General features: G+C 40.0%; 1 protein-coding gene across 2 annotated transcripts in view; it reads right to left on the bottom strand.

Moving 5' to 3' along the window:
* The window catches only part of ARFGEF3 (ARFGEF family member 3), a 154,098-nt gene that overhangs the window by 8,555 nt on the left and 131,489 nt on the right, over positions 1–14,054 (bottom strand). For both annotated transcript variants that reach the window (XM_033099360.1, XM_033099357.1), the window contains 6 exons: positions 13,696–13,872; positions 12,072–12,186; positions 11,148–11,250; positions 10,761–10,892; positions 10,124–10,245; positions 642–1,863 (listed from right to left, as the gene is read on the bottom strand). In XM_033099360.1, the coding sequence (XP_032955251.1) occupies positions 642–1,863; positions 10,124–10,245; positions 10,761–10,892; positions 11,148–11,250; positions 12,072–12,186; positions 13,696–13,872 (1,871 nt within the window). The remainder of the gene's footprint in view (positions 1–641; positions 1,864–10,123; positions 10,246–10,760; positions 10,893–11,147; positions 11,251–12,071; positions 12,187–13,695; positions 13,873–14,054) is intronic.

The following is a 14,054-nucleotide window of genomic DNA, read 5'->3' as shown; positions in this document are numbered from 1 at the left end:
CTATTTCTTTTTTCCCATGTCATCTATTCTTAAATTGAACAAAACAGTACCAACACTGTTTTCTTCTCAAGTTCATTTTTTAATGAATGATGGAATTACAAATATTAAATATATGAAAGAACAGGAACACTCAAAGCCTTCTGTGGAATGAGAATTTTTATGTGCTCCAGATGGGTTAGAAAAACCTAAGATGAAAACAATTCATTGGTATAACCATGTAATAATATGAACTCTGCCTTTTTCCTTTATATAATTCTTCATTAACTACAGATTTTATTCAGTGCATCTTCAAATAGTAAGCTCAGAACTCCATGCCAGTTAAAGTACATCCATTTCATAAGCATTAGCTTCATCTTGTTTATACAGGTGGGTTCCTAATTCTCAACAATATCTGTTATAACCCCGAAAAACAATTCCTGAAATTATCTAGGAATAAAATGTCAGTTTCACTCTGATACACTGCCCCAGATCAGATCCTACCTGTCTGACTTTGGAGAGAAATTGGGTCTCCTACAGGTGTCTATCAAATCTTGGAATGGGCATGAGTGCTCTGGAGGGGAACACGTCTGTCATTAGAGAGCCAGCTTCCCCCACTGCATTGCCGGGAAAGCCTCCTGGCACTCTGGCCTGCAGGTACCCACCTGGATCTGTGCTTCGGCGTCTCTCACAGAGACACTCAGGGAGCTCCCGGTGGAGCCTGAGCGGGGCCTCTTCTCCTGTCTCAGCAGCTCAGGGCCCGCACTAAAGGAATGCCGCATCTGTCCTTGGTCTATCAAGTGCTGGGGACGCTGAAGCAGCGGGGAGTCTTGGCCCCTTGGACCCAGTGGCTCTCCCTTCTTCTCGACTTTTACCTCTTTGGGGAATGTGGGCAAGTTATGCTGCTGTTTCCTCTTTTTGTATTCAGTCATCAACTTTGAAATGGTTTTGTCAGCTGCCATAGTGTAGATTTTGTTGCCCGCATTTTCCCACCACTCTTTCTTCCGGCTGGGGTCCTTCTTCTCCACCTTGGGGCTCGGGGGTAGCAGCAGCGTATCCCCACTGCCGCCCCTCAGGCTCAGAGGCTCGCCTATGTGATCCCGTGTCTGACTGCGGTCATCCTCAGAAGGTGTATCTTTCCCCGAGAACCCCCCAGTGGATGGGGTGGATGACTCTGATTGGAAGGAGGGAAGGATAAAGAATGGGTCATTCTTGAAGATGGGTGCTTCCTCCATACTGTTTTCCAGGTCCAAGTGCATCTGGATGTAGTTATTGCACAGTTCCATGCACAGCTTATGAAGCCTCTTGACTAGCCACACCCAGTCTGCATTGCTAACGGGCTGTACACTTAGAGAGGGCATCCGAGCCCTCCACTGCCTCTTCTCCTTGCCTCTTGGGGGGCTCACCTGGGCAGTCTCCTCAAAAATGTCTTCGTCTTCTGATGAACACTGCTGTGACGAATCTGTGCTTCTCTCGTCATCCTCAAAAAGGACTCTTTTCACTTGCTCAGCAGTGATGGTTTCTTGATTGGTCAGAACAGCGCAGACCAGTGCGTGGAAATAGATGTTAAAACTCATTGCAGACTGGCGGTAGAGGTTGGCAGCACCTCCGATGCCAGACACTTTCTTCAGCAAGCACTTCAACCCAGGGCTGGTGTCAAACTCCCTGGCCGTCCTGTATGAGTCCAGCAGCAGGTCAAATATGACAGCCAGGTTCTGCATGGAGATGTATCTGAGGAAACCAGCCAGCTTGGTTTCTGGCACTTGGATTGTCTTCTCCTCTCCAGGAGAGGGGCCTTTGACAAACTCTTCTAACAAGATATCATATAAGTTCTGGAGTAACACTTGATGAGATAGTAAGCTCACCACAATTTCCCTGAAAGAAACACTTCAAATGAAAGAAACGGATTGATTAGTAGCCTTCTGCCTTACGTGAGATATTTTAAAGTGATTCAGATGTTACACATTTCAGAATGCCATCTGCACAATTACCAACTAAATTTCTTGCATGTTAATGTGTTCCATACAAAAGGGCATTCCACAATAACCAGTTAAATCATGATTAATGGAATTCCTGACACTTTTTAAAATCTAGGAGCTATAGAATTAATCTGTTAGGATGCAGAATTAACAATTATCTACAAGCCTTAGGAAAAAGTAGAAGAGTTTCGTAAAAACTTTTTAATGTAGGCACAATTATGTGATAGGACACATTTTATTTTCTTTCCTAGTTGTAATAAATGAAAACATATCAAATAAAAAAGTAACATTTTCTGTTGAGTTTTATTAATCTTTACTGGATTTTTTTCTTAAACCCAGTTTTTACCAATCTTATGGAAGTCACACCCAAGGACCAAACTAGTTTACCAGGGTTAAATGTTAATGCTTTAGATGCATATATATAAAAACTTCAGTGCTTCTAGCATGTGACATAGAGAAGAACCAAACATTGAAAAGTTTTAACATTAGAGTTATTATGGGCTAACATTTGCAAAATTAAGAAATAAATTTAACAGCTTTCTAACACAAACCTTGGAGAGAAAGCGGTCTCTCAACACACACTAATTTTCTTCAGCATCCTTTCCTGCCATCATGACCATGGGACTCTTTGTGGGCCTTGAGTGCTCATTTGGATCCACTGAAATGCCTCTCAGGTCAGCTTCGTGGAACGCAGAGCTCGGGGAGGGAGAATCCTCCCTAGACATCTGGCCCAGGACTCCTGGTTGAAAGGCAGGCACAGCCCACTAATCATTAGGACAACTTCCTGCTTCTTTTAATCAGGGCGTAGACAGGATAAGGCAGACTTAGAAGCAAATGTTGCTTCTAAGCAAACTGACCCCTTTTGTTTGGTTGGATTCTTGTACTAAGAAAACAATTCCAATTCCAGGTACTATGTTTACTGAACATTTTAATTCACCAGTGTGGTTTGGCATTTATGGTTTCATGTTCTGTTCATTGCTCTTAGAATTCCATGAAAATAGCTTAAGGCCATTACGTTGTGACTAGTTCCCATAACTGGATACTTATATTATGACGATGCTTATTAAAAACACTGATTTCAAAGGTGCAAACATTATGTTAATAATGTCTGTCAAATCTTGGAATGTTTTTGTTTCCCTTGCCTTTAGGGTTGAATTCACAGAAACATCATTAAGACTGATGTCCAGAAGTTTAGTCCCTATGTTTTCTTCTATATATTCTATTGTTTCAGTATTACATTCAAGTCTTTAATCCATCTTGAGTTATTTTTTGTGTATGGTATAATAGAGTGGTATAGTCTCACTCTTCTGCATATGGCTGCCCAGTTTTCCCAACACCATTTATTAAAGAAACTTTCCTTTCTCCACTGTATATTCTTGCCTTCTTTGTCATAAATTAGTTGTTGATATATGTGTGGGTTTATTTCTGGGTTCTCAATTTTGTTCCATTTGTTTGCTTGTCTATTTTTCTGCCAATACCATATTATTCTGATTACTATAGCTTTGTAATATTGTTTTAAATCGGGCAGTGTGATACCTCCAGCTTTGTTCTTTTTTCTCAGGCTTGCTTTGACTATTCAGGGCCTTTTGTGATTCCACACAAATTTTAGAATTTTGTTGGTTCTATTTCTGTGAAAAATGCCATTGGGATTTTCATAGGGATTACACTGAATCTGTAGAGTGCTTTAGGTAGTATGAACATTTTAACAATGTTAATTCTTCTAATCTATGAACATGGAATATCTTTTCATTTCTTTGTGTCTGCTTTAGTTTTCTTCAACAATGTTTTCTAGTTTTTAGTGTGCAGGATTTTCATCTCCTATGTTAGTTTATTGCTAGGCATTTTATAACTTTTATTGTGATTGTAAATGGGATTGTTCACTTCATTTCTCTTTCTGATAGTTCATCATTGGTACACAGAAATGCAATAGATTTCTGTATATCGAGTTTTGTATATTGCAACTTCACTGTATTTATTTCTAATAGGTTTATGGTGGATTCTTTAGGGTTTTCTATATATAAGTTCATGTCATCTGCAAATAGTGACAGTTTTGTTTCTTCCTTTACAATTTGGATTCCTTTTATTGCTTTTTCTTGCCTGATTGCTGTGGTTAGTACTTCCACTACTATGCTGAGTGGAGTGGCGAGAGTGGGCATTCTTGTCTTGTTCCAGATCTTAGAGGAAAAGCTTTCAGTTTTTCACCATTGACTATGATGTTAACTGTGGGTTTGTCTATTATGGACCTTAAACTGTTGAGCTATTTTCCTTCCATACCCATTTTATTGAAAGTTTTTATAAATGGATGGTGTATCTGTCAAATGCTTTTTCTGAATCTATTGAGACGACCATACGATTTTTATCCTTCATTCTGTTAATGTGGTGTGTCACATAGATTTGCAGATGTTGAACCATCCTTGCATCCTTAAATAAATCCCACTTTTGGTGGTGTATGATCCTTTTAATGTATTGTTGTATTTGCTTTGCTAATATCTTGTTGAGGTTTGATGCATCTAGGTTCATCAGAGATGTTGGCCTGTAATTTTCTATTCTTGTGGTGTCCATGCCTGGTTTTGGTATTAGGGTAATGTTGGCCTCATAAAATGAGTCAGGAAGCATTCTTGCTTCTTCCTTTTTTGGAAGAGTTTGAGAAGAATATATATTAACTCTTCTTTGAATATTTAGTACAATTCACCAGTGAAGCCATGTGACCCTGGACTTTTGTGGGAGGTTTTTTGGTTACTGTTTCCATTTCTTTATTAGTAATAGATCTATTCAGATTTTCTATTTCTTCCTGATTTACTGTAGGAAGGTTGTATCTGTTTCTTCCAACTTGTTCAATGTGGTGGCACATAGCCTTTCATAGTAGTCTTTTATGATTCTTTGTATTTCTGTGGTATCTGTTGTAACTTCTCTTTCATTGCTGATTTTATTTGCGTCTTCTCTATTTTCCCTAGTGAGTCTACCTAAAGGATTGTCAATTTTGTTTATCTTTTCAAAGAACCAGGCCTGTTCTGTGTATCCACCCCTCTTACCAATCTTGATGTGGCTTCTTCTTTATATCCTTAGTTATAGGACTTCTCTTCAGCTAGACTTCAGGCAGTTCTCAATGATGGTTGTTCTGTAGTTTAGTTACAATTTTGATGTAGAAGGGGGAGGTGAGCACAATGTTTACCTACTCTGCCATCTTGACCAGAAGTCTCTCATATCTCTTTTGATTTTAATATGCTTAAATTTGCTCTCTATATTATCTATTCATTGGTGTAAGTGAGGTGTTAAAGTCTCCTACTATTACTATGTTGCTGTATTTATCCCTTTAGGTTTGCTAATACTTGCTTTATATTTTTTGGTGCTCCTAAGTTGGATACATATATATTAATAAATGTCATGTCTTCTTGGTGGATGTCCCCTTTATAATTATAAAATGTTCATCTTTGTCTCGTCACCTTTTTTCTCTTGAAGTCTATTTTGTCTGATACAAGTATGGATACACCTGATTTTCTCTGGATACCACCACTTCACTTAGAGCCTATGTTTGCCTTTGGAGGTGAGATGGGGTCCCAAAAGGCATCATATAGTTGGGTCTTGTTTTATAATCTATCCCACTATTCTGTGCTTCCTCACTGGTAGATTCAGTCCTTTTACATTTAGGATGATTATTGATTATTGATATATGTGGACTTACTACTCCCATTTTATCTTTTGTTTTCTGATTACTCTGTGTCTCCATTGTTTCTTTCCCCTTGTGTTTCTGTCTGCTATTTTAGTTTTGTGGTTTTCTATGATGATTTTTCTGTTTATTCTTTTTTTTATGTTTTATGTCTCAGCTCTGTATTTTTGTTTTGTGGTTAACATGAAGTTTGTATAAAATATATCATAGATAAAACAGTCCTTTTTCTTCTGATAGCATCTTATCTTCATTTGCCTATACAAGTTGTGTCCTTTTATATTTTGTTGTCACAAATTATTCCTTTTTATGTTGTGCATTCATCACCAAACTGAAATCGCTATTTTTTAAAATGCTTTTTTAATCGCTATTTTTTAAAATGCTCAACCTTGTGGTTGAGAGGATGCACTCCAACCAACTGAGCCATCCGGGAGCTCAGCGGCAGCTCAGCTCAAGGTACTGTGTTCAATCTTAGCTGCAGGGGGCGGAGCCCACCATGCCTTGAGGGAGTCGAGGAATCGAACTGGCAACCTTGTGGTTGAGAGCCCGTGCTCCAACCAACTGAGCCATCCGGAAGGCAGCTCAGCTCAAGGTGCTGTGTTCAATCTTAGTTGCAGGGGGCGGAGCCCACCATCCCTTGCGGGACTTGAGGAATTGAACTGGCAACCTTGTGGTTGAGAGCCCACTGGCCCATGTGGGAATCGAACCGGCAGACTTCGGAGTTAGGAGCATGGAGCTCTAACCGCCTGAGCCACCGGGCCGGCCCTGTTCATTAGTTTTGTTCCCGAGCTCACTGAACTGTCTTTCTGAATTTTCTTGTATCTCATTGAGTTTCTTAATGACTGTTATCTTGGATTCTCTATCATTTAGATCACATTATTCTTTGACTTTGAGTTTGACTACTGGAGAATTGTCATTTTCTTTTTGTGCTACTGTGTTACCTTGGTTGTTCATGGTGCTTGATGGATCATTCCTCTGCTGGTGCAACTGAAGTAGTGAACACCTTTCTTATTTAGGTCCCCTTTTGATTTTAGCAATTCAGCAGGTTGAATTGCCATTGTGGGAGTAGTCACCTGTGTGAGCAGGATGGTGGGTACCCTGGCTGTGTTTGGGTCACTTGGGTATCAGGGCATCATCGCCATGGTGAGAGGATGTGGCAGGTTGTGGGGAGGAGCTGCTACCTGGTTCTCTATGACTGCTGGTACTGCTGTTCTTTAGCAGGAAAGCCATGGACATGCAAATACCACTGTAACTGGGGGAGGGAGCTGATTCTCGGGTGCCAATGCTGCCTCTTTGACCCACCCCTGGGCTGTGGTATGGAGGCTGTCCCGATTCCTTCACCTCCAGAGCATTTGCTTGGGGCATGGGCTTAGCTGCAGCAGCTGGGGGCTGGGTCCATCCCTGTACTTCCTCCCGTATGTGTTGCAATCTGCCCAACTTCAGATGTGTGGATCTTTCAGGAGGTGTAGTGTGTTGAGCAGAGGAACCTTTGTTGGGTTATTGATGTCTGATTAATTGTAGATTGAAAAAGAGATACAAATGGGTCATCTCACTCCACCATGACACTGACATCACTGGAAAAGTACTTTTTTAATTAGCAGAGAAAAACCAAAGTCTTTCCATACATTTAAAAGCTGACCTTGCTCTTTGTGCTGTGGTATACTGAGGGAAAATAGTACGCTCAGCAAAAATGGAATGAGGAAGTAGCAAAGAACTGTCATTCACAAACAGTAACCTGTGCTAACAAATCACTGAATAATTTTATGTCTTATGCATATTTTACCACAAAAAAACAAACTTACTTATTTTAACCATTTTAAAAGGTACAATTCAGTGGTATTAAGTACAAACACAATGTTGGCTAACTGTCACCCCTATTTCTAGAACTTTTTTCATCATCCCAAATAGAAACTCTGTCCCCATTAAACAATAATTCCCCATTCCCCCAGCTCTCCTCAGCTCCTACTTAATTTTTCATAAGTTACTTAAGGTATTTGGAACACTGAATATGCATTTTTCTGAAGAAGAGGGCTCTAACAGGCACTAAGTTGGTATAGTGCTTCATGTCTACAAATGTAATAGCCTAACTATGAAGGGAAATCCTTCTAGTCCCTATCTTCCCCACTACACTGTAACGTTCTCATGGGCCCGGGCAGTATCTTACTCATCTTCCTGTCACCAGGGCCTAGGAAAATGTCTGGTGTGAGTAGTGCTCAGTATCCAAAACAAACCAAACAACAAAACAGACTGGTTCTCCATGCAGGCGCCTGAACAGACCACTGCCTGGAGGAAAGGCTGTCCTTGGGAAATGGCTCTGACACTTCAACCCCACTCCCCTGGCAGCCTGGATTCCTGAAGTAGGAAGCACAACCAGAAGGGTGAGTTTGGTCAGCCTTCTAAAGATATAAACACCATATACCACAGGATATTTTCTATTATCATCCCTGAGAAATGGAAAGCCCTTTGCCAGCAAACATTTAAAGAGAGGGCTGATGCATGGCCATATTTGCATCATGGAGTATCTTTATCAATTAAGATATTCACTTTGATGCTTTAGGATATAAAATTGCTAACTGTGCATGTGAGAAAGGATAGACAATATCCTTATTTTAGGTTCAACCTAAATGATGCAGCAGTAAGAAAATGGAATGGACAATGAAGCAATACTAAAGAAATCATAAAGAGAAAAATTTCAGAAAGATTCCAAAAAGTAAAATAACTTTATAGATAAGTAACTCTTAATCATCTATGCTTATAGGAGCCACGATCTGAATTTGTGGTACCCAAGTGTTTCAACCTTGTTCTGAACACACCCTTTAAGAAGGTAGTGAAGCTACAAAGTGGTGAAACTTACACCTTCCCTTCCTGCTTCTGATGCAAAGTGTAAAGGACAGCAAGTCTCCAGATTGGATAATTGAGACTAAATTGTATAACAAGTGTCTGACTTACAACATACTAATGCCAGTATCAGAGATCAACAGATTCATGGTTTAGGGTACAGCTGATCCTTGAATAATAGGTAGGAAAAGAACTGAAATTGTGAAATAGAGCAATGCTTTAAAGATGTAAAAAGGAGTACAATATTTGGTACCTAATGTAGATAAAAATGACCAGTTCTTCAAAAAACAAGTGACTGGCAGTGGAGGGAAACACGGTGGGAATTGGGGAGGAGTACGTGGGAAATTCGTAGTTCTACTTTTGAAGGTGAGTGACAGGGTCATAGTTATTTTAGTTTTTATTCATTCTTTATAACTCTTGAACCTTCCACAAGTGTATATTCCATACACTTGACTAAAAAATTTATATCTGCAAATTTCACCAAAATGGTTGTACCAAACTGCTCTACTAATCAGCTGACATTTAGAAAAATCACACACTGTCCTTAAAATAGAAATGGTTTTGATGCTGACTCCACCACATCACAGTTATGTGGATAACTGGATAAGTGACTCAGTTTCTCTGAATGTTTCCTCATAAATAAATGGGAGTGAAAATACCTGGCCCCTGTACTTCAGCTATAGTGCTCACATATTTATCATCATTACTATTATTGTATTAGAAGTTTAAAAATGTAAGTCTTCAGAAATTGCCTTCATCTTCAAGTCTAGGAACAGTAGTTTTAAGCAGGATGACAGTACAGGTATACCTCATTTTATTGCATTCACAGATGCGTTTATTTACAAATTGAAGGCAAGAACCTCCACCCACAAAAAGATTCTGACTTGCTTTATTGCGGTGGGGGTCTGAAAGCAAACTTGCAAAATCTCTGAGGTATGCTTGTATTTCAAAAGAACAAGTTTCTGTAGCAGGGCACAGATTTTTATGTCTCCTGACAGTGGTATTGCTCATGAGAAGTTTATGTATTTCTCACTGAAACAATATGAATCACAGATCAAATTACAATTATTTTAAAAATGTTATAATAGGATATATGATGCTATAGACACATTGAATTGTGTACCACCACCCTCACCTGCCCCAAATTCAAATATTGAATCCTAACTCACAGCACCTTAGAATGTCACTATCTTTGGAGAAAGGTCTTTAAAGAAATAATTAGGTTAAGATGAGGTCTTTAGGGTGGACCCTAATTCAATATGACTGGTATCCTTATAAGAAGAGGAGATTAGGACACAAATAGGTACAGAGAAAAGATCACATGAAGACATAGGGAGAAGCCAAGGACAGAAGCCTCAGAAGTAACCAACCCTGCTGACACCTCAGTCTCAATCTTCTAGACTCCAGCACTGTGAGAAAATAAATGTCTGTTGTTTAAGCCATGCAGTCTATAGTACTTTGTTATGGCAGCACTACAAACTAATATCTATGAAATGTGGGAAATATGGTTAAGAGGCTAACAATTTTCTATGAAAATCTTTGCTAAATGACTCTACAAATGTTTTCAGTATTCTCGTCAAATGCTTAGATTACAATGACCAAGAACTGGGAATAAATGAACTTTCCTCTTTAAAAGCTCTCTACGTGTTTAAGCATAGCTGCTTACCTTTTCTTGGTGTGTCCATTCGGCTTCTCATCAGGAGGCAGCTCAATAATGAGCTGACAGGACTGAGCATGATCAAAGTTGTTTGGAGTCTTTGGTGAGCACTGGGTATCCAACATAAACACCTGCATGGGTGCACAAAGGTACAGTTCAGCGCTCTACCATCTTTGACCTGACTCCACAGGGATTAGCTGGATAGCCATGGCAAATTGCTTACTCTCTCTACTCATTTGCTCACCTATACAATGAGGTTGATACTGGTTTCCCACCTGGTATGTTTGTTGAGAGAATTAAACGAATTAATATGTGAACATATTTATGAAACAAAAGAGCAAATACTCAATAAATGTTAGCTGCCCACACTAATCACATTGCTACTTCTACCGTGACAGTTCATTACACTCCAAAGACCAGGTACTGAAGTTTATTATTTATTAAAAGTAATTAAAGAGGGGCTAGTAGAAGATCTTCTCTGATTGTGACATCTGTTTGGTATCATATTCTATCCACCACAAGAATAAGTAGTTAATTAGGACTTCTGCTGTCAGGACTACTTATGGGGCCATACTACTCTATGCCAGGCTGTTTGGTGATGTAAGACCTTCAGGAGGGTTCCAGCAGTAAGTCAACCAGCACTTACCTGCTGAGCCATAGCTCGGATGCGCCAGTACTCGGCCTCAGCACTGGGGGAGGAGGAGGGGGCCGCCACCCTCACCTGGCAGCCTTCCCCACTGAAGCCCTCGGTGCTGCTGTGGAAGCAGTTCAGCAGATCCTAGGGAGAAACACAGCAGTCGTTCACTGGGGGGCATCCGGATTCATGGCTCCAGGCCTTGTCTTGGATAGGACCTCGTCACTGCGTCTGTGACAAAAGTACTGAGCCAGCAACTTCTTTACCCACTGCAAAATTTTAAGTGAGACGGCTTGCTAGGAGGAATAAGGCAGGATCCAGGTGGCCAAATTGACGAGGCACGAGGGAGCTAAGGAAGACTGGAACCTGCTCTGGCTTTCTCTCCTCTGAGCAATTTACCTTCACTGGCTTGAGTGTGGCGGAGAATGCATCCTGCAGTGCGCAGCAGGCCAGCCTCCACATTTCTTCAGTGAACACAGGGCCCGCTGTCACGAGGACGTACCTGCCAAAACAAGCAAGGAAAGTTAGTCTTAGCTTCACACATTTTTATTGCCACAAAATTTAGACCCCTACAAACACATACATAGATTTTTTTCCAGAGTTTTCTTACAAGTCTCCCTGCCTCTTACCACTCTTGCCTTCAGGCATTGTCATAAAACTGCTTCCTGGATCATTTTAATGAAAAAATATCAATGGATCCCCATTACAAATAGGCCAATGTTTAAACTTATGCTTGCATGCAAGACTGTACATATTCTGTACTAATTCTTCCATTCTAGCCCTGTTGTCCACTACTCCTCTACAAATAACAAAACAACAAAAACTCCTCTTGTCACTTATAGTTCTTATAATCTCTGTGCATTTGTTTATGCTGTTCTCCTGCGTACACAGTCTCCATTTATCAAAAGCTTGGCCACTCTGGGGGACCTGACCAAGTGTCACTACTACAAAAAGCCCTGCTGACACCCTACCCCCCTCCTGTCCTCTTTACTATTTATTAGTTACTCTTTACTATTATCATTTTCCACATGACTCTCTGTTATGTCCTTTAGAATAGGCTGTAAGCTTTTTGAGGGTAAGGACCTTGGCTTACCTCACTATCTATGCCACAGAGTGTAATGCCTACGTAATAAATATTTGCTTACTGAACACTGAAATGAAGAACTATTGTTAGCATATAGTCATTTTTACTTACAAAAGGCAGTTTTACTTATAAGTAAACCATCTAAAAAGTAGATTGCTACCACAAAGGATAATTTAATTCCCTTGGACGGCGTAATAAAAACTCCCATCTTGTAGAGAGCCAAGGAATCCTTTTCTCACCTAATACAGGAACAGCCCACTCTGGAGATAGTTTCTGTGGGCTTGGCCACACACGCGACCAGTAACTCAAAGAGGTCCTTTAGCATGGTGTTGATCATGCTTTCATACCTGATGTCTATAGGAAAAAGCAAAATCAAGACTTCACTCAATGCTGCTGCAAAGGAATGGCTTGAAAGGACATCTATGGCAAAAGAGGAAAGTCTGAGTGATAAAAATATATATATATAATATCCATTTCTAGGTATATTAAAATGAAATATGTGGTTCACTTTTATGTGTTGATATACATTTTTCAAAGTTAAGCATATAATTTATCTACTTAAGCAGAATAGAACACGTGATTTATGTAGCCTGAATACTTGCTAGTAAAAAATTTTAATTCTTAAAAAAAATGGGGGTTGGGGGGAAATAAAACATACTTTCCTTACTGATGGAAGTCGAATTATATTGAATTAAATGCTCTTGGAAAACAAAATGTCTCTTGTCCTACTACTTCTTGAACCTTTCAGTCTTTAGTCTGCACACTAGCCACAGATTAAAAAGAATAACACTTCCAACAATCACATTCTGTTTGCCCCACTCAAGGAATACGTCAGCATTCTTTTCCTCAAACTCCTTGTGATACCAAGGGACCAGTTTTCAGTAGAATCGTCCAAGGTCCCATGACGTGTAAAGCAATGACCTGGTCCAGAACAACTACCTCTAGGGATACAGTTAGCGCCTACCTGTAGAAACACCCACTTTCCTTTCTCAATTAGTTTTTGCTTTTCTTTCTTTATTTTTTTGGCAGGGCACATTTTCCTTACTAAGCTTAGTAGAAGCACATTTCTTATCTCTTTTCGACTCTCCCTTCCCTTTAGTTTCTCTAACCCCTCCAACAAGGGAGCCTCTTACCTCATCTCTTTCTGTACTTCTGCATGCCTTTCCCATTTCTTTGTAACCTCTAGAGCTAGCAACAATATTTCTTCTGCTCTCAGATTTCCAGATCTTCCCATGGCAAGAATCATGAGCAAGAATCTATATTTCATAAATGTTGCTCCACCGATACCACGGCTGACATATTTCCCCTGTCTCTGGCTCCCTGCCCATCTGCCAACTTCATCCTGCCCACCTCACACTTTCAAATCTTTTTCAAACTGCCACATATATTAAGAGCCTTCTCTTCACCCCTAACCTGTGAAGCAACTTCTTGCCGGTAATTTCCATCTTTTCTAAAGCCTTGCCTCCTCCACTTAACCTCCTCAGATGAAGCAGGACAATAGGGTACACCCTCTCCCTTACTCCTATGCTACAGGGGTAATTATTTTTCTTATTATGTACTTGAACTTGCTTCCCCTCTCCTAATGCACAAATATTCTAGACCTTATTAGGTATTTTATTTTTAGCCACACTTGTATTTTGAGTATTCTGTTTGATAATTTTGTACAGGACACATGGGTACCAATTTTCTTTCTGACAATCTACTATTAAAAGACTGGCATTGACCATGTAATTCTATTTTAGTAATTCCTAGGACAAAAATCATGCATTGGTACTTGTATTAGTTGCTTACTAAGCACTTTTAGACAATGATGCTGCCTACTAAGGAAATACTCAGCACGAATTGCTTGGGTGCTGTAGATACCTGAGTGTATAAAGCTTTGAATGTGCTCCACCACCAGCTCACAGGACAGACCAATGGCATGCTTGAAATTAGCAGAGGCCACATCCCAGTAAGAATGGTCTTTATGGCTACGACGGAGCCAAAGGGACATCACAGGAAGAAGAAGATGAACAACTGCATAGATGCCAAACCCTGGTCCTGAAAAAGAAAAGTCAGCATCAGAATTGTGATCTCAGCAACTCTCCTGTAATAAAAGGGAAGTTCTTTGCCATCTCTTGGCATTACTGATCTCTTTTAAAGGAGCTGCTTGTTCTCTGAGAAGGTGCAACGAAAGAGAATTTATTGCTGATTGGGGAACAGAGGTCTTTGATGACATTTGT

This window comes from Rhinolophus ferrumequinum, chromosome 3, assembly GCF_004115265.2.
Source record: "Rhinolophus ferrumequinum isolate MPI-CBG mRhiFer1 chromosome 3, mRhiFer1_v1.p, whole genome shotgun sequence".
NCBI lineage: Eukaryota > Metazoa > Chordata > Mammalia > Chiroptera > Rhinolophidae > Rhinolophus > Rhinolophus ferrumequinum.
The sequence above is the reverse complement of the archived record's forward strand: the minus strand, read 5'-3'. Positions and strand labels throughout refer to the sequence as shown.